The sequence below is a fragment of the Natator depressus genome, chromosome 5, assembly GCF_965152275.1.
Source record: "Natator depressus isolate rNatDep1 chromosome 5, rNatDep2.hap1, whole genome shotgun sequence".
Lineage (NCBI taxonomy): Eukaryota > Metazoa > Chordata > Testudines > Cheloniidae > Natator > Natator depressus.
In genome coordinates, this window is record NC_134238.1 from 15,932,114 (window position 1) to 15,958,199 (window position 26,086).

The following is a 26,086-nucleotide window of genomic DNA, read 5'->3' on the forward strand; positions in this document are numbered from 1 at the left end:
TAAGGGACAATATTTTCAGAAGTGACTAGTGATCTTGGCTGTCTCAGTTGTTGGTGCCCAAAATGAAATAACTTAAATAGGGGCCTGATTTTCAAAGATGCTGAGCCTTCACCCTCTGCTCACTTTAACGGACCAAACTAAGTTTTTACTATTTTTTACACTACTGTTTGCACTACAGAACACCACAGCTATTGGGGACTGAGCTGGATTCTATTTTCATTGGGACATCCATCAACAGTACTGCTGGCCAGGTTCCAACTGTTGAAACTTTGCTCTTGATAATAGGTGATCCAAGTACCACCCAGCCAGAAAAAAGAACTAGCCCCCTTGCTGCATTTGCAGAACTGAGCAAATCTGGAATAATCACTCTTATTTCTCCACTGAGCAGATTTGAAGTGATTCAGATACAAAACAGTGAAACTCATGCTGCCATTTTTACATAATAACTTTTCCAGTTTAGAATATTTTTTTAAAAAAAAGAAACAAAATCAAGCCTAGCATCCCAACACACATGACCAAAAGCAGAACAGCAGAGCATCATTGTAGGCATGACAGTATAAAAATAAAATTCTGCCTCACGGTGGATTATATGCAGAACCTGGGCACAAAATTTCACACATTTTAAAAATGCGCTCTCTCGGGTAAACCCACAGACCCTGCCTATAATGGCCAGGAAAGCTGTTTGCAGCTGTCGAGTAAACTAGGTTTAAGCACAGTTCTCCAGAACGATGATAACTAGGGCTGCCTGGAAAACAACAATTCCTTTTCGTGAAAAATGTCACTGTTTTGAAGTTTGGTTTTATCGCAATGCAGAACTGTGAAAGAATAAGAACAGCCAATACCCCAGTGGTCAAGGGATTTGCTTGGGATGTGGGAGACCCAGGTTCAAGTCCCAAATCAGACAGAGCAAGGACTTGAACCTGGGTCTCACATTCCAGATGAATGCCCTAACCACCAAGCTACTGGCTATTCTGCAGTACCTCCACCTTCCCCTCCATCAGAAATTCCATCCTGGACCTGAGGAACCTTTTTCAACAAGATTTTCATTGAAACACATACATTTCTGCAAAAAACATTACGATTTCGACAAAACATTTTTCTATGGAAAATGCTAACAAGGTTTCCAGGCCATTATAAAGGGCCACAATTCCCAGTATCCTGCATCGGTATGCAAGGATGCTTCTATTCACTTACACAGATGGTTGCACTGAAGCTGTAATGCCTGTATAATCCACTGTTCAGCATGAGTGCAGGACGTTCACTAGAGCTGTCCTCACTCCATTGTGATGACTGGCTCAGCAGTTTGTGGCTGAAGCAACAAGTCAGCCTAGATTTGTTTAATGAGTAGAAATATAGACATAAATCTGTTTGTTTTTATTTCCCAAAAGTTTTCAAACCTTTCCCAAATAGTTCCTCAGGACAAGAGCTAATAGTGTCAATATATTTCATACATTTGACATCTTTTATTTTTCACACATTTGTCCCGTAACTTTCCTGTAAAGCTGCTCAGGATTAAAAACTTGACTGCCTCAGCTAGTGAGAAAAAACGTGACCAGATTTGGTTTAAATCTTTCAGAATTATGACCGGCAGACAGAACACCTGCAATATCAGATGCTTTCTGGGAAGTCTTAAAATGGCATCAAGTTAATACACGATCAGTCACTGGTGAACTCACTCACTAAAAGAATGGCAATGGGATATGGAAACATTCCACCTCCAGATAACTAGTTCAAGTCCCACCCAGTCAGCTAGCAACAAATATAAAAACTGTCGCCAGGAAATTATTTGGTGGCTCTTCAAAATGGCTTGAAGGTCTCATTTCTGTTCTAAATGCCACAACCAGCACATTACCTGTGTTAAAAGTCACAGCAGAGGCAAGCAGAATTCTGTGGCTGTGGAGACTGAACCATTTCTCACCTCCAGGAATGGTGCACTCAAAGCAAGTTTGAAACACATTGGCAAGGTGGTACAAGGAAGCTCACATTGCTGCCACCCATGCTGTGCATAAAGAGAAACTTTCATTTTCTTTTGTTGCCCATTTAGCATCTTCCATTGGCACAGATTCCTCCCCATGTAAAGGAATGTCATGTAGTTAATTCAATTCTAAATATCGTAAGACAGTTTGTGTGGTTACCTCAATACATATTTGCTGCAAAAATGAAAACTGCCCTACAGATGACATGGCTCGCTATGGTCTTAAATACATCAACTCCCAATGTCAAGATCAAAGCTGTCCGGGTCTTTCACATCTCGAGGTCAATAATTTGTTGACATAATGTAAATTAAATCCATATTGAAATAATAGTCAGTACCCAAAGGGGGAAAATGGAGTGTATTTTATCAGTAATCCATGCAAAGGGTCCATAGGGCTCCTTAGGGAAGTTGCTATTATATCAATAGGGGGTATTAAAAAACTCTTTTCTACACTCCATTATATCAATAAATACTTTCTTTCACACTGCCACTGAGGGACTCTACAGAACAATTATACATGGATAAAGTCTTAAACTCTGTTTCAGTGACACGTTATTTCCTTCTTTTATTCAAAGAAATAAAACGAATAAAAGTGTATCAAACACAGAAAACACTAATGTGATAATGAGTATACTCAAGAAATTCCACAGGAAAACTATCTAAATATTGCAAGTCCTCTTTCACTGGTCTCAGCATCACCGAGAAACAAGGGGCATCATCAGCCCTGGGTCTGATCCTGCAGCATGCTGAGTGCTACCCTCAACACATCAGCTTCAATAGCACCCAAGGGCACTCAGCACCTACCAAGACTGGACTCCATGTTTTAGCTCATTTTCTTGTTTTTATGGGTTGATGTCAGACTTTTGATGGTTTAAGTTTAACAGAGTATTTTGCATTAGTGCTCCACTAAGAATCAAAGGCTGTAACTATAGAATACCAGACCCACAGAAATGCTGGGCTGGAAGGGGCCTTGAAAAAGTCATCGAGCCCAGCGCCCTGCACCAATGCAGGACCAAGTAAACCTAGAAAATCCCTGCCAGGTGTTTGTCCAACCTGTTCTTAAAAACCTTCAGTGATGGAGATTCAACAACCTCCCTTGGAAGCCTGTTCCAGAGCTTAAACTACCCTTATACAGTAGTTAGAAAGGTTTTCAAAATATCTAATCCAGTGGTCCCCAACCTTTCTGTGGGAATAGCACATTCCTATTCCCAACAGACTGTGGCGGGCACCAAACACCCCGCCGCCGTTGCCGTTTCTCGGCAGCATTTCGGCGGGCGGTTCTCAGGTGGCTGTGCTCGGTGGCGGCATTTCGGTGGCAGTGTGTCCTGCGGGTGCACACAACTGCCCCGACGGGCGCCATCCGTTGGGGACCCCGATCTAACCGAAATCTCCCTTGCTGCAGATTAAGCCCATTACTTCTTGTCCTACAGCCAGTGAACACGGAAAACAAAGCGATCACTGTCCTTTTTTTAACAGCCCTTCACATGCCTGAAAACTTATCAAGTCCCCCCTCAGGCTTATTTTCTCAAGTCTAAAGATGCTCAGTTTGTGTTTTTTATAATCTTTCCCCATAGGTCAGGATTGCTAAATCTTTTATCATTTTTGTTGCTCTCCTCTGGACTCTCTCCAATTTATCCACATCTTTCCTGAAGTCTGACACCCAGAACTGGACACAGTACTCCAGCTATTGCCTTACCAGTGCCGAGTAAAGTGGGACAATTATCTCCCATGTCTTACATACAATACCCCTATCAATAAACTTCAGAACATTTAGCCTTTTTAGCAATGGCATCACATTGCTGACTCATTCAATTTATGATCCACTATAAATCTCAGATCCTCTTTCAGCAGTATTACCATCTAGCCAGTCATTTCCCATTTTGTAGCTGTACATTCGGTTTTTCCTTCTTAAGTGTAGTACTTTCCCCTTGTCTTTATTGAATTTCATCCTGTTGCTTTCAGACCAATTCTCCAGTTTCTCAAGGTTATTTTGAATTCTAATCCTATCCCCTTCCAACTTGGTGTCACCTGCAATTTTTATAGGCATACTCTCCACTCCATTATCCAAGTACCAGGACTGATCCCTGCAGGCCCCCACTAGATATCCCCCCCAGTTTGACAGCAACCCATTGATAGTTACACTGAGCATGTTTTTTTTCCAACGAGTTGTGCACCCACCTTATAGTAATTTCATTTAGACCACATTTCCTTATTTGCTTACAAGAACGTCATATGGGACAGTGCAGAAGCCTTACTAAAGTCAAGATATACCATGTCTAAGGCTACGTTTTAGTCATGGGTATTTTTAGTAAAAGTCTCACGGGCAATAAACAAAAAGTCACGGCCCCGTAACCTGTCCATGACTTTTACTAAAAGTACCTGTGACTAAATCTTACCTGCTGGGATTGGGGTGCTCCTGCAGATGACTGTTGCTTGGTGGGGGAGGAAAGTGGACCAGCTGTCTGAGGCTGCCAGAGCAGCAGCCAGTGCGGCTGGCCTCTGGGTTTCCCCAGCTGCTGGGGTAGTCCTGGGGTCAGCTGCACCAGCGCTGCAAAATTCACAGAGGTCATGGAAGATGAATGATTTGCAGCCTTAATCACGTCTACTGCTTCACCCCCATCCACTAGGTCTGACAGAGAAGGAAATTCTTTATAATCCTATTATCCACTGGGTGCTTACAAACTGATCGCTTAATAAATTTATCACAGTATCTTTCCAGATATTGAAGTTAGGCTGACTAGTCTATAATTCCCCAGGTCCTCTTTGTTCCCCTTTTTAAAGAGAGTTACTGTGTTTGCCCTTCTCCAGTCTTCTGGGACCTTACCAGTCCTTCATGGGTTCTCAAAGATAATTGCTAGCAGTTTTGAGATTGCTTCAGCTAGTTCCTTACATACCCTAGGATGGATTTCATCAGGTCCTGCCAACTCAAATACATGCAATTTACCTCAGTGTTCTTTATCCTATTTTCTCCCTATTTTGGTGTATGTTCCTTCCTCCCTTGTTGTTAATATAAATTGTGTTGAGTATCTGGTCACCATTAACCTTTTTTTAGTGAAGACTGAAGCAAATAGGCATTAAATACTTATGCAGGCTCTTACAGTCAGGTAAGATGTGGTAAGACAAGACAAGACACTGTCGGAAGACAAGATACTGGGCTATATGGACCTTTTGTCTCATCCAGCATGGCCGTTCTTATGTTTGCTTAGAGAGCAAACAGTTGCATAGACTCCTGGCTCTCAACAAATGCAATACTCAAAGTTTGTGCTGAGTTTGAATACAATAGCCCAAGTACAGACCTGGAATGGGTGGGTAACATTCCATTTCAGCCAGTGGAGCTGCACAGGCTTGTGGTGGCCTGAATTTGGCTCATGGACTGCGGTCCTGCTTTTGTAGCAGTGATGATAGAGCTGCCTTATAAAGAATACCAATGATAAAAACATAATGAACCACAGATATGCACTCTTAGGTCACTGCTGAAGAAGGGCTAGGCAAGACATTCCATCAATGTATGAAAGCACTCGTGGATTTTTTAAACTCTACCTGGCATATTAGCTTACAGGTTCCAACATGGATGATTTAAATTGTTTTTGGTCTCAGTCAGATTAACCCAAGAATTTCAGTACAAGACTGATTGCTCCAAGTCATTTACAGCGATTTGTGTCCTTGTGGGAACTCATTCCTAGGGTAACCAGGTAGCAAGTGTGAAGTATCAGGTCACTTTTTTTTGAGGTATAGTTGTGTATGTAAGACAAAGCCCCTATTATCGGGATGTCTGGTTACCCTGCTTACATAGGGGCAACGTGACCGGAGATTCTAGGGTCAATCACAGCTGTAAAAAAATGTATGGGTTCCCAATGACCTCGTGAACTAGTGGGCTGCCCTACAGTGTCTCATCACTAGCCAGTTGTCTACATGGGATGGAGCGGCAGTCTGATGTACAACTCCACTCAGCACATATTGAGGTCATCTACAGACTCAGCAAAAAGTTGATTAAAAAGGAATTGTGAAACGCTTGTTTATTGAAGCTGCCACGACCACTAGGGACCAGTGAAAGCTGGTGTACCACAACGTGTACTGGCATCAGGCAGACAACCAGATAGGATGCTGCCACAGGAACCAGGATATTCTGAACTTCTAAAGAGTTGGAATCCTCACAGATCAGAGGACTGCTGAAAGACTGCTGAGGTGAGTTTGGGAGCAGAAAAAGTGTGGTACACCCCATTTTGGGGAGGGGGGGGCAGGCATAAGAATCTCTAGGTAAGTTTTCCTTTTTTGTTGGGTTTATGAAGATAAAAGGCCCAGATATTGCGTAGGGTTTTCTTCCTAGCTGAGATGCAAAATTTTGCCTTGTCCTCCATAAATTACACTATTTTCATTGGTATGAATTGGAATTATATAATCTTGACCACCACCAAGGAAGAACAGCCATGGTTCTGAATGTAAGCCTCTTAACCATCATATCACCCACCTAGCCATTTGCTTGTAGGCTTCTTCTGCAACTGCATAGATGTGAGGATCCATGTCCCCCATGTTTTGGCCACTGTATGCATAGATGACATCTTGTTCATAGATTGGCAGTTGTTCGTACGGGTTAATGGCAACGAGAACAATACCTAAATAAAACAGACAAACATGCAGACATTAATTAAAATAAAGTCACAATAGTTTAGAACCTTTTTTCTTTCTTTTTTTTTATTTTTATTAAAACAAGGAGATTCAAAAAATACATAGAACAAAAGGGTCCAGGTTCTTATATCAGCTTTTCTTTGAATCATGTAGAAATGGTTAATGCACTGGTGAAAAGAACAGCTCACATTAAGCTATGGAAGAGGAGCATAAAATATATGAGATGCATAGAAGTCCATCATATGAAGTAGGCCCTTTGGGCATTTCCCTGCCCCCAAAAAGGTGAAAGATGCTGCCGTGGATAAGCCATATCCACATAATTGAACATCCACTGAACCCAAAATATTTTGGTTTCTGGATTTCAGATGAAAATGCAAAACCATAAGATTAAACAGAAATTAAATGCACATATCATGTTAAAGGAACATGAAAGATCTGAATTAAAAAAAAAAAAAAATCTTTAAAAACTTCCTTTCCCTTCCTGTAGGAAATCCAGACTGCTCAGTTCATCATAAAGTCACACCACTGGGCTTAGGAACCGCAATCATCCAAAAACATGGCATCCCACCCCATCCTGTAATCTTATCCAGGCCGGGGGGAAAAAAATCAATCAATCAATCCATGGGATCCCCATGGATTTGGGAGGGTTGTCTACATGGATCAGAGAGTATGTGTGCTACAAAAACTATTGACAACAGCATGAGAGGATGATAGAATCAGAAGCCTTCCTCTAAATATTTTCTGGGTTTGTGGGCTTAAATCTGACACTAATGTTATTTTAACCTGCTGTAGGAGGAGTATGGTCTGGTGGCTACAGGTAGAGACAGGAGGACAGCTTAACCTTGAATTTTAAATGTTCCCAATTCATGTCAAGTTGTTAAAGTTAAGAATGCAATAAACCAAACTCAGTTTTCAAATTCAAGCCTCTAGGTCCATTACAGACAATTTAATTAAATAGAAGACCCTGGATGGCACTTTGAATGACAGAACCAAACTTTCAGAGAAAAATTATTAATTAAGCAAACAGGCATACAATTATCATTTACACAGGTACTACAATTATACTCATTTTCAAAGAGGGAAGAGCATATCAATAGGTGATCAGTCCACTGACAACAGAATGAAGTATAGTTTATAATCCTGTAACCTAACAATACCCTTTTGGTGTTAATTGGAGCTCTCTTGCAATTTAGCAAGGCTACTCCTTTTATAACCCATTATAATACTAATTAACATTAAACATAGCCATTACCATATTCACATTTCTACCATCTCTTTATTGGCTCTTAACACACACATTATTTAAATTAACATCTGAATCAATGTCCTCCTCCTGCTATCAATATAGATAGCGTTTTAATAACATTCCAAATTCTCAAAAAAAGACACTCATAAAAACTCCTGTTAAAACCAGTTATAACCAAAATGTAACCCAGGGTTACATCCTTGCTAACTTCAAATTTCCCATCTTATGGTCTCCGACTTCTCTCTCTAACTTGTGCTCACACTAACAAGCTCAATTTCCCACTCCTCTATACTTAGAGTAACTTAGGCCAAGTCTAATTTCTGTTTATTTCTTAAACAAACACCTTTTATCAGCTGAAACAGGACACCTGGGTTCTATTCCTACTTCTGCTAGTGACCTCTCTGCACTTCAGTCACTCTAATCGTTAAGACAGGTATTACATCATCAGTTCCAAAGAGGCGTTGTGTGGCTTAATTAATGAATACGATAAAAGCTTTGTTATCTGGCATGTTGGTGGAATGCGTGTGTGTGTGTGTGTGTGTGAGTCAAAAATTCCAGTTAACTAAGAGGGAGGGAGTTTGGGTGCAGGAGAGGGGTTGGGGCAGGAGGTTGGGGTGTGGGAGGAGTTTTGGGGTGCTGGATCAAGGCGGTGCTCACCTTGGGCAGCTCCCTGGAAGCAGTGACATGTCCCTGCTGCTCCTAGGTGGAGGCATGGCCAGGCAACTGAGCACTGCCTCCACCCACAGGCATTTCCCCTGCAGTTCCCATTGGCTGCGATTCCCGACCAATGGGAGCTCCGGAGCCAGCCCTTGGGGTGGGGGCATCGCACGAAGCCCCTGTAGTCGTTCCTCTGCCTAGGAGCAGTTGGAACATGTTGTGACTTCTGGGGAGCCACGCAGAGAGCCTGCCGGCCCTGCACCAACTGGACTTTTAATGGATATCAGAAATGCTGGTGTCTAGAGCTTTCCAGCTGGTAAAGTGCTGGATAACACAGCTTTTACTGTATATGGTAAAATCCTCAGATAAGAGGAGCTATGTAAATATAAAATTGTTATAAAAAGATCAGTATTAGCATATAAGAAACTATTAAACAGTGCAAAAAAATCCACAAGCCCTGATGTAGATATATTGTAATACTCACCACAGTAGGTATAGATGTGATTCGATTCCAAGAATCGAACTTTTAAATTATGTAGGACAGCAGGCTCATGGAGATAACTTAGAGCTGTCAGGTCATTTTCGCCCACCAGAATATCTGGATTACGCAAGAAGGGCAGCTGATTGGTTTTGAGATCAACTGGATATTCGTAGATCTGAAGTAATACAAATTGCACACAAAAAATGGTTAAAAAAATAAGAACTGTCTAGCTTCTTCATATTTGTTTTTTTTAAACTCATGTAGGGGTAATTCTGCCCTCAAAAGATTATTTGTATAACATTAGCACCTAGAGGCCCCAACCAGAATCCAGGCCCCATTGTGCTAGACGCTGCCCAGATAGATAAAACGTGCACATATTGCCTACCAAAGGGAATAGGAGTTCTACGCACCCACAATGGTCACCCTTTAAAAAATATTTTCAATTATTTTTGGATAACTAAACAATATTGCTTTCATATTTCCTGTATTCCTAAGGGATTTCCCAGTACTGAATAAGGGCAAATACTCTGGACATTGCACAAAGGACAAAATTCACTGCTGAAGGGTGAATTTCATCCTTACTGAATAAATTTATCTAATCTCATTTTCTAAATCAAACCCAGGAAGTTTTTAGGGGTGACCAAGGAAGGAGATGGCACAAGCTACCTCAAAGTGTTAGTAACACACAGTACCATATACCAAAAACAGTAAAAGCATAAATGAATCTGACATGTGCATCCTTATTTATCCTCCTCTAAGGTCAGCTAGAGTCACAGAATCCAGAGTCCTTCCCTTTGACAAAGTTATTTGTTGACCTTTTTATTTTTTTAATTAAAGTCACTTCAAACACATTATGCTCCATACTCCCTTCAGTCTCTTCTGACAATGGGGAAAGGATGCAAAGGAGCCAACACAGGAGCACTGTAGACTTACGTGAGGAACATGGTAATGGCATTAAAACATATGGCTCACCATAGGCTAAAGAGTTTTGGCTCTTCCCCAACTGAACAGCAGAGCCACCGATTAGAATCAGCATGACTTTTCCCCCTTTATCTGTAAATACCTTTGTCAACTTCCCCGTGGGCACTTCCACTGTCAGACACTTAGGAGACAGATGTCGTCTTGGGAAGTTTCCAGTTTGGTATTTACTGAATACATTTAACATTTGTTTACGCTTCAGATGAGTTATGTTCCTGCCCCCCTGAAAACTCGGAGTTCCTCCAGCAATAGTGAAACCCTGCTTGTGCAAGCAGGAAGAGGCAGATGAGAATTCCCATGCCATTCATTTTATCCAACAAGCTGTTTGGTTTAGTTATATAGGCACGTACCGGAAAAAGTGAATATATTAGCAATGGCACAACAGATAGTGCTTAGAGCAGAGGGGACATAGGCAGGTGATCTGTGGGTGATATACACATGAATACTAGGTGGGGAAAAGCATACCATGGCCATTCATTGCCAACTATGTCAAGTACGTTCTGCTCATTTGCCTCTTGGACAATCTAACGAACAGCTCCAATTAATATTTTGGCAGCTAATGGATGCTTATAGAAGAGGAGTTCATTTTTCAATCCTCAAAAGACATGCCGACTCTGCCACGTTTCAGGCCTTCAGTTCCTCAGCCAATAGCATGGAATATTTAGCAGAGATTCTCTTGAAGTGATGTGACAAACTGAAGCCTCCCTGTTGCCACTGCCTTGACTCCTCATCCGCCGAAGTCTTTACCCTCCCTTTCACCCCTCTCTCACCTTGATGGCTGCAGAGAGCCTCCTCTGTGGACTCCCCAATTCCTCCCTGCCCAGATTCCTGCATGTGCAGATACCATCGTCAGATTTAACACATGGCCCTATCTTTCCCACATTCAAAACTACCATCCAAGATCAGGGCCCTCAATGTGCTAAGCACTGTCCAGACATGTAACAAACATGACAGTCCTCGCTGTCAAGGACCACAATCTAAACGGGAGACAGGACTGAAGAGGAGGACAAAAACAGACAAATAGGACAGTAGAATGAAGAAACCAAAAAAAAAAAAAAAACCCAACCCCCCCCCCCCAAAAAAAAAAACACCCACCAAAAAACCCACCACCCAACTTCATCACTCATTTTTGGTTCCAAGTAAAAATTGTCCTCTCAAACTCAAAGGAACAGTGCCATCCTGCTTCAGACGTTGCTCCTCTCCCTTTCCCATTGATTAACGCTGCTTCCTCTGTCCCTTCCAACCATCTTGCCATTGCTGGTGCAAAATCCTTCTCCTAAAACATCTTCCTCCTAGCTCTCCTCACTTCCCTATTTGATCCTCCACAGCTTCTTCCTCTGTGACAGCTTGCTATTGTTATTTCAGTTCTGTACTGATGTCACTTAAACTTTACACACTAAGACCCTTTTGGTATGAAACGTACTGCAGAAAATGAAGCCATGTGGCACATTCAGAGTTACTAGTCCAACTGCCAGCAGAAACAAAGCTACAACACAGATCAGATCACACACAGCTTTTGGCCAGTCTGGTGCCATAAGCAAAGTAATCACCACACAAGAGTGTGAAGTCTTGACTTCCCTGACCCCGCAAGAGGTCCCAACCAAGATTGGAACCCCATTATACTCAATTAAAAGATAAACCCTGCCCTGAAGAGTTTACTAGCTAAATAGACAAGACAGACAAAAGGTGGGAAGAAAAACAGAAGCACAGAGAGATGAAGTAATTTGCCCATCACCACACAGCAGGTCAGTGGTAGAGATGGGAACAGAGCCTGGTCTCCAAAGCCCCAACCCATTATCCTGTTCAGTAGGCCATGCTGTCTCTTTTAAGATGCATAGTAGCAGCACCACCCATGCAGCATGCAGACTAAGTTCTTCCACTCCTGAGAGAATCTCAGTGAAGCTTGACCTTTACAAAAATCTTTACTGCTGCAACTGAGTTCCAGGAGATAATCCCCACAGTCCTGCATTAGGATTTTTGAGAGCCTAGGATTCCCATGGACTATGCAACACTGAGTTCATCACTCCAGGAAGAGATTCATGATATACACAAAGCAGCCAGGAACAGGCCTGCTGGAAAATCATAAATCCATGAAAATTCACTCAGATGAAAAAGGGTAAGAAAAGGAGCTAGTAACAACAGCGGAGACATTTCAACTTTCAGGAACCAAAGGCTTTCAATTCCCTGAAAGATATCCTGATGTTCATGTAATCTTCATTTGATGCATGCGTCTGTCACTCCATGCTACTCTAAAGTTTATCAGGCCAACATGCACTCATCACACTCAGCAGGGACTTCATAAGAATGGCCTCAACAATAAAAACCAGCTGCCCAGGAGAAATATTAAAAGGGAAAGACCCCTGTTATCCAGCCATGTGAATCTGTCTTTTTTTAAAATGAACTGAGCCTTTATTCAATTTATGAAGCCGACTTGGCTACGTAGCTCTTGCTCTGAAGGATATGACACACATGTCACTAACTGAAAAACCTACAGTAAATTGAATGGTCACAAAATAGCCTAAAGGACAGATTTCCATTAAACAACATAAAATAACGGTGGAATAAAAACCCCAAACCTTAGTCCAGCTCTAACAAACTACTTCAGTTTGGCACAGGTGGCCCTGTAATGTTATCTATCAGAATGACAGGAGCTGAGCTGAACTTTTATCATGCCATATTTTAGGTATGGACTGTTCATCCTACTCCATTTATAAGACCTGTACCAGCAGGAAAAGGCTATCAACATCTGTTCAGAGCACAAAACAGACCTTTAGAATTTAACCAGTCTTCTCTAAAGGAAGCTGAGTTAACTGCGAAGCAGCATCATAGGGAACACACACTAAATCTGACAGCGTGAATCCAAAGATGAATGTGCCCATCCAACAAACTTAAGGTATCTTTATCGTTTTGTATCAAATAAACTGTCATAATATTGACGTGACTCATTCCTTTATGTCCTGGCAACAGCAGCTATGCAGTTTCCACAACATAAAACAGCAAACAGTCTTCTGACCTTCCCTTCTTTACCACCACTACCCCCAGCCAGAGATACATCGCCCAGAATTGACAGGACTCACCCTGACTGTTTCTATGAGGTTCACCTGAACACTGAAGGATTTGAAGTGTTAAGATGCTGGAATCCCCAGAAAACCCAAGAGGGGGAAATAACTACATGGAATTTGAAAAAGTGACGAATGTTACCAGACTGGCAGCACTGGAGCCTTCACGTACAGCAGAGGCTCTGGCCGTGCAAGCTTCACCCACATAGCCCCCATTCCCTGATCTAGATGGAGAGCTCCCGAAGGTAAAAGGAAAGCCAGCCAAGCACGCACTTTTATCCAATCAAGCCAGTTAGTTCCAGTTGTGAGATGGGCAACACGAACTGAGCCAAGACCACATGCTCATTTCACATCTGTCATCTAATTCCTTGCTAGGATACGAGCACTATCCTGAATTACTGGGCTCGCTGTTCTTCATGGAATCCTTGTTGGATTGTCTCAGAAGCAGAAGAAAGGTAACTGATTATGGAAATGAAGGAATCCACAGCTGGCAATAAAGCAGAAAGAAAGTTTCCTGCTCATTCTCTCTGGTAGTACGATGTAAGGGCAGGCAGCTCTGTGGGATGATCGGGGAGAGGAATGCGTGTGTATTGTTGGAAAGGGCACAGGCACTAGACTACTATTCTAAGGACACCGCATTTGCGGAGAGGAGAAAGATGAGTTCCTATGGGCAGCTTATTTGAGGTGGGGGCCTCAGATAAAGGAGTTGGCTGGAAAACCTGGAACACATTTATACTGGAGAGACACCACTGTTTTGCACACGAATGTTAATCACATCACTGGATTTCATTACTTGTTAGCCAGTGGGAGTGAAGAGTAGGAGAGTCTAACAGCTGGTCAGGCTGGCAGCTCCAAGGTTGGCTTTGTGTTCTGGAGTCTTGCGGAGAGTGACACTGGGGAGTAGGGGCAGGCTCTGGCAGACGTCCATAACTAGGGCTCTACCAAAATTCGTGGCTGTGAAAAAACACATCATGGACCGTGAAATCAGATTTCCCCCCATGAAATCTACCTATTGGACAGGAGGGGAAGGGGGACAAAGAATGTGAGGAGGTCCTGTGGAGTGGCACATGTGTTACACATTTATGGATGGCCCTTGGCAGATTAACAACCACAGGAGAAGACTATCTGGCTGCGCAAACGAATGTGTCCCCAGTCTCGTCTCTCAGTTCCAAGGTGCGTTATGTTGCTTTCCCAGTGACACTGGCACTCTGACATACTGCTACTGGCCTCTCTGCTTATACTGAACCAAAAAGAAGAATTGTTTTCATAACACTCTAATCAAGCATCTCTCACTCCTGCTCCCCGGTTGCCTGTTCAGTAAGAGGGTAACACACTATGTGCCAGTGTGAAACCGGTTCATTGGCAGGAGCTGTGAATTATTCACACAGCCCTTGGAGCATTTTCAGTTTGGGGAAGCAGTGTCTGTTAACTGCTCTAGTAACACAGCAGATCGTCCCCTGGACGATTAAAAAAAAAATCGCCTGCTCAATGGAAAAACCAATTTAGATGAAGCTGTTCATGAAAAATATATTTCCTGGCACAATTATACCAGTCACACAGATTGTAGGCTGTGCTAAAGCATGGTGCAGTAAGATCAAGCTGGCTTGTTGGGGAATTTAGTTCCTTTAATGTTCCTCAACAGAACATCAATCTAACTGGAGCGCGCTTAGTAGTTTCAGTGGCACTTGGTCTTTGTAACAGAAGAGTGTCAGTAGAGTTGACCCTTGGCATTTAGAGATGACAAGTGGGTGAAACTTCTCTTTGTGCATAGAGCCAAGTGGAAGCCTGTTGCACTTAAATGCTCAAGTTAGGGCATAAGCAGTGCACAGGCCTATGATGACCCTCTACACCCAATAAGATTAAGTCTCCTCTGTCCTTCTTTAAGAAATTACCCACCTATCAAAGCAACGGACAGTAGCAGTGCTGGGAATTTCCTGAGCAGAGCTGTCCAGTTTTCTCAGACTATAAATCTGTGGGGAGCTGGGAGCTTCATGCACTTCAGGAGCTGAGACAGTCAGAGGTTTGGCTGCCCTCTACCACTGTTTTCCATGATCCTCCAAATTTTGATGCAGTGAAATCATAAAGGCAGCCCTGAAGTAAATCCCATAGCCAACTCTGCACCACCATGACATGATAGAGTTTCATCATGATGTTGGTTTTGCCACATGCTAATGCAATGTGATTGTCTCAGCATGACGCTGTCCTGCAGAACAAGTTCATACTCAGCTGAAAAAGGCGACATCATAACAGACCATCCATTCTTCCTCAAGTATGAATCCTCAGCTCAACACTAGGAAGATAGTCAAGGTACTCAATCATTGATCAGTCTTACTTTTCAAATAACCTAGCTACAGATCATTGGTTTACAGACCTCATTTATCTAGGCTCTTCTTCCTATCAACAAGATATTTATAAGAACTGGATTAAAAAAAGGTTTCTCCTAAATCGGTCCAGTAGGACTCTACTCAGTTATTACTCATTTGGGTTTTTTAATGTTCTCTATTATTATCAGCAGCAGCTGCCCACAGCTTACGATACTGGGTTGATTTCAGCCTGTGTTAGCAAGGGAAGCCTTTTGAAAAGTACTCTGAAAACAGACAGGCCTGAATTCTTTTAAAAAACTCTTTGACCATTCCTAAACTTGGACAGCGCTCGTATCCTAGCAAGGAATTGGGTGACAGATGTGAAATGAGCATGTGGTCTTGGGCAACACTTGGAGTGCTTTGCTGGTACATTATACTGGCAAGGCATTCCTAGTGGGGACACTGCTTATACTGGCAAAACTATGCTTTTAACCATATAGCTTATCCCAGCTTTCCCCTCCTTCCCTTGCCCCACAAAGCTAAATAAGCTATACAGGATCTGTGTTATACCCCGCATCTATGCGAGGGGCTTTTGCTGGCACAGCTACGTCCATCACAATTCGTCATGCCTTGACATAGCCAACAAAAGTTTGTAGTGTAGATGTGGCCTTAGGCAAGTAATTCCATTAAAGAAGGCCCTCCAGTCAAAATGTTTCATGCTGGGCTCCATCAACTGCATTTTCCCCACTGAGTGCCCTGTCTCAATGGGCTGTGGTTAGAAAGCTCTAATGTAATAAGTGTATGTATGTTGGAGAGGGAAAGCACCAAAACAGTTTATAAGGAATAAACTGGCATTACTTTTTCTGACAAGTTCATTTAAAGATTGTAGAGTAACACCAGAGAGGAATTTCCTGTTTGTCACCCTCCTTTATCACCCTTTTTTTACAAAAAAGACAAGGACTGAAATGAGATCAGGGGTTTACACTGGAGTAAACCTGAAAAGGCTGAGCATACACAGAAAGAAAAAAAAAAAAGTGTTACTTGGCCAGTTATTTTTTTTTCCTGTTTTCTGTTGGCTTTTACTTCCGATTCATATTGCTTATTCAAACCTATAAGTAATATTTACTCCTTCCATTTCATCTGCCAGCAAAGTCATAATCTGGTGTTTGTGACAGTCTGCTGTTTTGAAAATTACCTGGATGTCTCTCACACACACACACACACACAGAGAGTAACTTCACCGCAGAATCAAGTCAAAGAAGATAGATGTCCTGCCTTGCAGCCGTTGATTTGAATACAAATATCTTTGAGCACCCAAGACTGTTGCAAAGTGATGTATGATGGACTTCTTTTAAAAATACACCAAGAACTTGTAATGATTCAGGCTCATTCAGAGAATCATTTGAAGCTTAGATCTACCACTGAAAAGGGAAATATATATAATTTTAATTAACTTACAGCGTCATCTTCAAATTTCAGATGTAGCCTTTTATCCCCTTCTTTGTAATCCTTGATAATTTCTGCTGATCTCCACACTTCATCAGGGTCAGGAATCCAAACCTTTGTGTACTGAAAAGAAAAATTCATGAAAACCAGTTAGGTCAGAAATATACTTATTCCCTAGGGATACAATCCTACTCTCATTGCAGAGTCAATGGAAGTTTCTGTCATTGGCTTCAGTGGAAGCAAGATCAAGACCTACCTGAACATATAGCACAACATTATGGTCATGAATCAGACTGCTTCTTGACTCGACTGGTTTACTTGCTTGTTACTAACTAACTATAAGGTCGAGTACAGTATGATACACAACTATGTTCTAACTTGTGAAGTGATCTCCGAGTTTGATTTCACTGACAATTTACCGGTCATTGTAGGTAGTAAAAATAGCAGCATAATTCTTAGACAATTTTAAGAAAGCAAATGCTTCTTTTTAAGGAATGACAGAAAGGTGGCTTCTGAAATACGAAACATGTACTACAAAAAGCATAAGTAGGCACAGCATAAACTTTTACAATGTTATCACAAAAGAGCAGCTTCTCATTAATTCGTTAATAGCTTCTTTATTAAAGCAGATACAACAGCTGTAAAGAGGTCAGATAAAAAGTGATGCCTAAAAAGGTTTACGAGATTTAAAAATATAATTCAAAGAGCTGCAATGAATATTCACATGCATGCCCCTCAAAGGTAAGTGGACTTTTGATTTCTCCAAATGTCTCAAACATACAATTACACCTCTAAATCTGCAAAGGCCCCAGTGTGGGGGACGTTGTCAGAGACCAAGCCAAGGCAGGACACCAAAAAATTCATACATGTTTTAATTTTTTTTATGAAATGCACACACAATATTACGCAACACACACACAAAATTATGTTTAAAGAACATTCAGGTTGCATAGTCAAGCAATGCCAGAAGGTTATCTGTGCAACCTTAATTTGGCCCCCACGTGTGTATGCATTTGATAATCTTTAATTACATGAAGAAAAGGAGTACTTGTGGCACCTTAGAGACTAACCAATTTATTTGAGCATAAGCTTTCGTGAGCTACAGCTCACTTCATCAGATGCTCACGAAAGCTTATGCTCAAATAAATTGGTTAGTCTCTAAGGTGCCACAAGTACTCCTTTTCTTTTTGCGAATACAGACTAACACGGCTGTTACTCTGAAACCTTTAATTACATGACATCCCCAACCATACTATTTTACCACCACAGGAAACCTGTTTCATCAGTGCAGTTAATTAGCAGCTACTCAATATTGTGTTTTATACTGTTCAGTGCAAGTCCCCAGACATTTTTTTTACACTATTGCATACTATTCAAACCCTGCTCTGAAGACAATTATTAATTTCCTCATGGGTTTGTCTATGTAGCTCAACACTATAGTATAAGAATGCTTCACAAATACTATATTCCCAAAAACCCTGTGAGGCGAGAGAGGCTGGTATTATCCCCATTTAACAGATGGAGAACTGAGGCACAGAGAGATTAAAGTCAAGAAGTATCCACTAATCTTGGATGCGCAATCTGAGGTGTCGAGGACTTGACTTTATGAAGTAAGTAGCATTATTCAGCACTTCATATGTTCACAGAACAGCTTCACCTGACTTCAGCTGCAGCTGAGCGCTCAGCACTTCTGCAAATCAGATCTCAGGGGTTCCAGCTGAGCACCCAGAAAATGAGGAACACAGGTAATATCCTGTGAAAAGTTGGGTTGAGGCGACTTGTCCAGCATCACACCAGGCACCCTGCGGTAGACGCAAAGACAGAATCCAGTTCTTCAGGGAAGCATTCAACTGCCTAGACGGAGACCATCCTTTCTCTTCCTGCAGTCCCCTGCCTCATTCCTTACCCACTTTCCAGCCTCTGCAACCAACGAAGAAAAGCCTCCTTTTTCACACAACCCGCATTTATTCCCAGGGCAGGACGTGCACTGCCTGGGGCAAGGGTCCTGCTGTGAGGAAAAAAAGTGTGCAACCCCCCGTCACTAACGACTGTACATGTGCACAAGCAGGCCCAATTAACATTGCACAGGCAACTCTGTCATTTCCTAATTGTGAGTGCTTGACTTTGTAACCTTAATGGTATTCTTTGAACATAGGGGTTTCCTAGGTGGAAAAAAAAAACTGGGGGGGAGGGGGCAACAAATTCCATAATACTGATCCCTAGATGGGTCAGCAGCAGGGTTGCAACTTTAAGATGCACCACTCAGACCTCTGCCACTTGCACTAACACAGTAAATGACAGCAATACTAGGTTGTCACTCTTTCTGTAGACCAGCACGAGAAGAGGACGAGACACTTGGCCAGTGGGTTTCCACAGATATTTACTGACAGCAAAGAAAAGCGGAGACTCGGGAATTTTGGGTTCTGTTCCAGGCTCTGAAGGGGAGCGAGCTCTAGGCAGCACAGACACCCCCAAGCTTGACCTATTCTGCCCCAACCCTACCAGTCCCATCTGTTCCCCTCCCCTAGCTCATAAGTCCCAGCCCCATTCACCTACCATAGCTAGTCCCAATTTCCACTCCCCAGGCTTCTCACCACATACTCCTTGCTCAGCTAGTCCCAGTTCCCCTTCTCCCATACTGGCTCCTCGTCCAATCTATGACTTCCCCAACCCTGGCTTCCAGTGGACCCCAATCACCCTTCCATCGCCCACGTTCCCTGCACCCAATAGATCCCAGAGCCAATGTCCTCATCAAGTCTCAGTGTTTCACCTCCACACCATACAGTTGCCCATACAGTGCCAGGTATTCCCCTGGGCCCAGCTCCTCATCACATCTGTCTTCTCTCCACCCCTTCCTGCAGGTGCACTGAGTCTCAGTCCCATCTCCTTGCTCAGCCAGTTCCCTCTGACTCCTCATCCAATCTCACCCCACAGCACTATCTCGTGGCTTCCGAGGTTCCCACCCCTCTCTGTTGCCCACAGCTTCCTTGTCCTGCCAGTCCCAGTCTGCCCCCCAACTCACAATCTCATTTCCCTCTCTCCCACTCAGTCTCCCACCCCAGTTCCTCCCCCTATTCCAAATGTCCCCCAGGTTCCTCCTCCCAATCTACTCCCCAACTCAGTTTTGGATCTTGCCCTCTCCACATCTTATAAGGCAGCTTCTTTCTCCTCTCTGCCTGGGCCCCACCAGGGTGCGGAGTGCACTGAGACTGCAAGAGAGATTGGCTCCCTGCTCTCAATTCAGGTCATTTATAACTTGGCCAAATTTGGGCAGATTTTCATAGATCTGGCAAAACGCACATCACTGCCACAAAGGCCACGCCTCGGCCAAATTTCAAGTCCCTGCTCCATAGCATTTGAAAAGACCTTGAGATTTAAAATAAAAATAAATAAATAAATAAAAAATGGGCAAAACATTGCATTTTTCCCCAGCCTCGTTTTCAGAAGCAGCTAAACCACTGACTGAAATTTAAAAAAAAAAAATTTTACCTGAGGCTGACCTCTGGCATGGAAAGTTTCCTCCCAGAACGTTAAAACTTGGCAAAGTTATAAGCAACTGAAAACAGGGTCTTCTGGGAAGTGTCAGCACCACCTACTACTTTGCCCAGCAGTCCCACTCCTCACCCCCACAAGACTTAAAATGCTGTGCGATTTGTTCATGTAGCGTAAATAGTTCTATAACCTCAAAAAGAACAAGGAGTACTTGTGGCACCTTAGAGACTAAAATTTATTTGGGCATAAGCTTTCTTGGGCCCACAAAAGCTTATGCCCAAAGATGCATCTGATGAAGTGGGCTTAGCCCACAAAAGCTTATGCCCAAATAAATGTGTTAGTCTCTAAGGTGCCAGAAGTACTCCTCGTTCTTTTTGCTGATACCGACTAACATGGCTACCACTCTGAAAGCTACAACCTTCATGATTCCCTGTTATGGATGCGAATAGTATTGTTCAATGAGAAAGGGACACCAAATGTGTGTGGAACGTGGGCAGCTTCAGGAGTAAAGTGAGTGGCCTACCTTGAAACTGGGGCATTGGAGAGGTATGAATACAATATGCATTGTGTTCATATTACTGGACCTATCCCTGTAGCAGCTAGGCACTTATTTACAAAACATTTGGTTAAAATAATATTAAACCTACCTGGTAAGGCCAGCTGAACCTAGCTGCCATGAAACTGCAGATAATATATGGCTTTTTCTTAACTAACTGCTTCGCAGACCAGTCAGGGCAAAATCTGACTACTTGATTTTAAAATGTTCTTTGATAGTTTGCATAAATGGAGAGCTCTTCCCGTATTCCTTCAAACCCACAATTCCCATCCATTTCAATGAGAAATTGGGTGCTGCTGGACTGGGCTCATGACAAAATTACTTTAGTATATATAGCTGGGGGGGGGGGGGGGGGGGGATCCACAAGACCTACAAATCTGAGTGTTTTATGCTCCATCAAGGTGAGGACAGTATTAGTATGGGCATACCTTCCCATACAGGAACAAGCTATACTTGTGTAATGCAGCTTCATACCAATATAACTGCATCCACAGTTGCAGCAAGTTACAGCACTAACTATACCACTGTAGTAAGTGGTAAAACTTCTGCGTGTAGACAAGCCCTATGTGAGCCTGCAGAAAGCCCGTGACAACAGCTCTGACGTGTGGGAACTGCATCCATTTATCTCAGGGAGGTGTTAACCTAGAGGCCCACTCATTGAGATGTCAACATCATGTATTTCATTCCTCTTGAGAAAAAGGAGGAGAGAGATCACAGATCTGCACAACTTACTGAGTGATGTCTCCTTTTAGTACCACAAGTAGGTGGTGTTGGGGACAAGCTACCACTCCTCCCTCCCCCCACAACCAAGAAAGAACAAGTCCAAGGAGTCTAAAAGAGCCCATGTGCACATTCAAGCCTCAAGGAGGGGGAGCCAACAGGTGTCACTTCAAACCCAGTCACCCAAGGAATGGGAAACACACACTGTGGTGTCACAGAAGGGGACTGGGCTTCACTAGGGTTTGCTTTTGAAAAAAAGCTTGGTGCTACCAAGCATGATCCTAGGAATCCTTTTCCCACAGAAAAAAAACAGAATTTGAATTTTTACAGGGAATCTTTCGTTTTTACATTTTGTGAAAAAAAAAAAAAAGGCATATTGGCTAAATTTTACCAAAAGTACCAGTGTCACTTACTCCCCCTCTTGCAGTTAATTTTTGAATGTGCTTTAAATTTACAGTGGAACCCCATTTATCTGATCTAATTGGGACCAGGGACAGATCAGATCATCAGAAATTGGGCTACTCAGGAAGATTGGCAAAGTGCTTTCTATCCTTTACTTTAAGATGGAGGGTGACTCGTGCAGTCAGCCCCACGCAGTGCTTACAGCTGGAGCCACAGCCCCAGTCCTGTCGCTGTCAGCCCCAGGCAGCTGGTGGTTTGGTTAATACAGAGATAATGGAGGGTCAGATACACAATAGAACCTTGTTTATCAGTAAAACATGGTGTCCAACTGATACCTATCTATATTGTGGCTAGGGAAATTAAAATCCAGTGTTTCATTTTAATTGCTGAAAAACGTGAATTTTTATGTTTTTTTTAAATTAGAGAATTTTGTTCCCCCCCACAGAAAACTAGGAACCCTGATGAGGCTTGCTTTACACTAGGAACTTATGTTGTTATAACAATGTTGCTCAAGGGTGAGGAAAATCCACCCCCCTGAGAGATGTAGTTATATTGACTTAATCCCCGGTGTAGACAGTGCTATGTCAATGGGAAGGTTTCTCCCATTGACATAGCTACTGCCTCCTGGGGCAGTAGTTCCTACGCCAATGGGAAAAGCTTTCCCATCAGCATAGGTAGTGTCTTCACTAAGCACTACAGTGGCCCCAGCAGGGCTGTGTGTGTAGACATGCCCTCAGGAATTCGTAAAGTGCTTGTCATTTTACCATCATCCAGCTAACCTTTCTCAAACATGGTCAAGGACATTCCTCAGTGGGCACTACTTACACACCTAGTTTCAAAGTTTAGCTGTTGTTGAGTTATCTGTGATTTTTAAACCCTCTCATTTCCTATTTTAAAAAAAAAAACTCATTTGGAAAGAGGAGAGAGAAAGCATGAAAAGAGGGTGTTATAATAGTATAATAGAAATGGTTTTACCACATTAACTACGGCAGAGTGTTTGTTACTGGGCAACCTCTATAATAATGTCACAGGAAGCAATGAGGGGTAAACTGCCAATGATCCCCCACTAATCCTGTTTTCAGGTAACTTTAAAAAATTTCTTTGGAGCAGGCAGCATGGTCTAGGAGAGTGGGTACTGGACTGGGTGTCAGGGGACCTGAAACCTATTGTCCGTTCTACCACTAACCTGCTGTGTGATCTTGGGTAAATTGCTCCCCTTTTCTGCACTTCAGTTCTCCACCTGTAAGATGGGGGACAAGGGAACTTACTGCTTGCCTATATAAAGTACTCCGAGATAAAAAATTCAGACTTTTGGACAGATGCAAAACAAAAATTCCATATTGCACAATATAAATAGATAGATCAGATTATCGGGGATTTAAAAAGTGTTACGGTTACAAATACAACACGTGACAAAAGCAACGTTACCCCTTTTTTTGCACAAAGTGAGCCGGTGGCAGTCAGAAACAAGACCTGGGGCTGAGATCACCTTCACTCTGGCTCCTTTATGAGGCATATAAAAGCTGCAGGTACATAAAGGGGCCCTACAAGCCCTGTAACCAGCGCAAACACGGCAGACATACCTGTAAGGCTGCCTCTGCGAACCTGCTTGGAAGCCCCTGTGCGGGGACATGACTGGGGCAAGGCTGTGTTGGGAAGGGTATGTGGGGGGAGAGAAGGGGGGCGACATGACTGCACAGATTCTAGGCAGCACAACAGCCCATAGGGCACACTAGGGAAGGTGCGTTAACTCATGCAGGTTCCCAGTGCTGTCGAGACTTATGTTGTGGGCCTCTATTCAGTCCTGTCCAGGTTCTCATATTGCCCTTACCACCGCAGTATCTGAGCATCAGAAGTGCACTGAGTGATATGACTAACGTCAGCCAGGTGTGGCTCATTCTCTCTCTCCTCCTCTCCTGAGGAGAGCTGTACATGCAGTGGAGTGTTGGGTTTCAATAGGGTTTTGCTTTGGGGAAAAAAAAAAAAAATATATATATATATATATATAAAATGTGCATGCTACTCTGTGTTTATATTAGAGAAGGCAAGTTGAAGAAGTGCTCCTTGCATTTAGAGTGGAAGGTGGTGAGGTTTGTTCTTGTGAGTGTCTGGGATCAGAGCTGAGAAAGCAGTCTCCTGCACACACGAGCTCTCCCCTTGTGGTAGAAAGTTCCACGCTGCATGAGGATGCAGAGTTGTCAACGCAATGCTTTAGATGATCTTTCAAATATGCTGGGCCCAAAGTATTAAAGGACTTGAGGTCAAGGACCAAGACCTTGAACTCGACTTGCTACTTTATGGGGAGTGAGGGTAGAGATCAGAGGACAGTTGTGATGTGCGTGAGTCACAGTAGCCCATGCTGCTGAGAAGACCAGCTGCAGTGTTCTGTATAACTGCAGGTTCCAATGGGCTGATGGCTTCATGCCCGGGTACACAGTATTGCTGTAGTCCAAACAGGAGGTAATAAAGATATGTATAATTGACTCAAGGTGATCGTTCAGCAGGATGGGATAGTTTCCTAGCCAACCAGAGAGGACAGAAAGCACTTCTCACAGATGCTCTCCGCACCCCAGAACACCGCAGGTTGAGTTAAAGACACCTTAACCCCTTCCCACCTCCCCCCCAACATGCTTCTATGAGGCACAGCGCAGAATCTTAGTCGAGACCTCCTGCCTCACAATCCAATTCACTGCATCACCTGTATAGTGCTGCTGCTTTGTTTATAAATAAAACCTCAGGAGATTATCAGCAAGCAGCACCAAGTCAAAACCAGGAGGCATAGCTTCAGGGCAGGGACAGGAGTGATTCAGACCGAAGGAACTGGCTGTGAAGAGAAATGGCCCTGGGTACAGTACAGTCATACAACACAACAGAAAGGCAGGTTTCAATGAGGGTGAAATGCCAAAAGGAAACAAACAGATTTAAAAAAAAAAAAAAAAAAAAAGACACTCAGGGCCAAAATCTGGTCTAATTTCCAGCCCCAGGAGAAACCCATTTTGTGGAACCAAGGCTAACTCTGTTGCAAGGGAAGAATCTGCAGGTAGAGATACCTGGAAACTTTGGGAACATTGAGATTTTAGAAATATTTTAGATTTTGATAGCACGTTTCATCCTGAAGGACTTTACACGTTCTTCACAAAGATCCAGTGGAATGCAGCTTCCTCTGGAGTGGAGACTCCAACAACAGGTAGGGGGAGAAGAAGAAGAATCTAACGTGCAGATTGCCCACAGCAAGCCAAGAAGGAATGAGAAGGGTCCCCAACAGACAACTATCTCAACACTTTTGTAGGTCCCCTCCCCATACAACCTGAACATCCACAGGTTGCTAATAAGAAATCCCAAAGGTAGGCCAGTCAGGAAGATTTAAATATACAAGTCTAACCTAAGCAACCCCTGTATCCCTAATAGGGAATAAATCTGACTAGAAGAGCAGAATTGTTCATGCATAATAAGATTACGTTACTTAGCATCATAACTTCATGTCCTAATGAGGTTTGATTCATTTATATGGCAGTCTGTTATCTCAGATGATATGCAATGAAATAAATACTCAGATTAGCCTATTTAAAAGCATCCTACTGTGCTAAGTGAAGCAGGTAGGAGGGCAATACACTGCATTTGCTGCACGAGCACTTGGTTCTGCACATATTTATCAAGCACTGCACATAGCAGTGAGAGCAATTCCAATAGGTCGGTGGGACTCAACAAGCAACAGTGGATTTCCAGACACACCAAGCATCTTCACTGGTCGAGAAGTATGCATCTCCCACAACCAGGAAACACTACACAAGTCAAATGAATACTGAAAATCCAATGCAGTGGGTCTCGCTTCTGCTGACCTTGGGCAGAAGCTACGTTTACAATGCAATAGTACGTATACCCCTGATTGCGCGTTCCATGCACTGTGAAACAGCCACAGTACAAACTATAGGTTATCTTCCACTTAGCATAGGCCAGCTTTTCAGAGTGTGAAACCAGGACACCTGCCACAGCAGGCACACCGAGGACAGGCTTGGGAACATCAGCTGGGACAGTACTAGTCACTGGGATGAGTAGCTGGTGCCCCACCTCATGCCTCCCCTGTTTCTGACTCCTCCCTTTCTTCCCTCTTACTCTGTAGATCTGGCTCCATGTATGAGAGGTGC

The 26,086-nt window shown here is 43.0% G+C and overlaps 1 protein-coding gene across 1 annotated transcript in view; it reads right to left on the reverse strand.

Annotated features, from left to right (window-relative positions):
- The window catches only part of MYO5B (myosin VB), a 359,433-nt gene that overhangs the window by 235,704 nt on the left and 97,643 nt on the right, over positions 1-26,086 (reverse strand). Inside the window, exons 2-4 of the mRNA XM_074952355.1 lie at positions 16,784-16,894; positions 8,989-9,160; positions 6,444-6,588 (exon numbers count right to left, since the gene is read on the reverse strand). Coding sequence (XP_074808456.1) covers positions 6,444-6,588; positions 8,989-9,160; positions 16,784-16,894 — 428 coding nt within the window. The remainder of the gene's footprint in view (positions 1-6,443; positions 6,589-8,988; positions 9,161-16,783; positions 16,895-26,086) is intronic.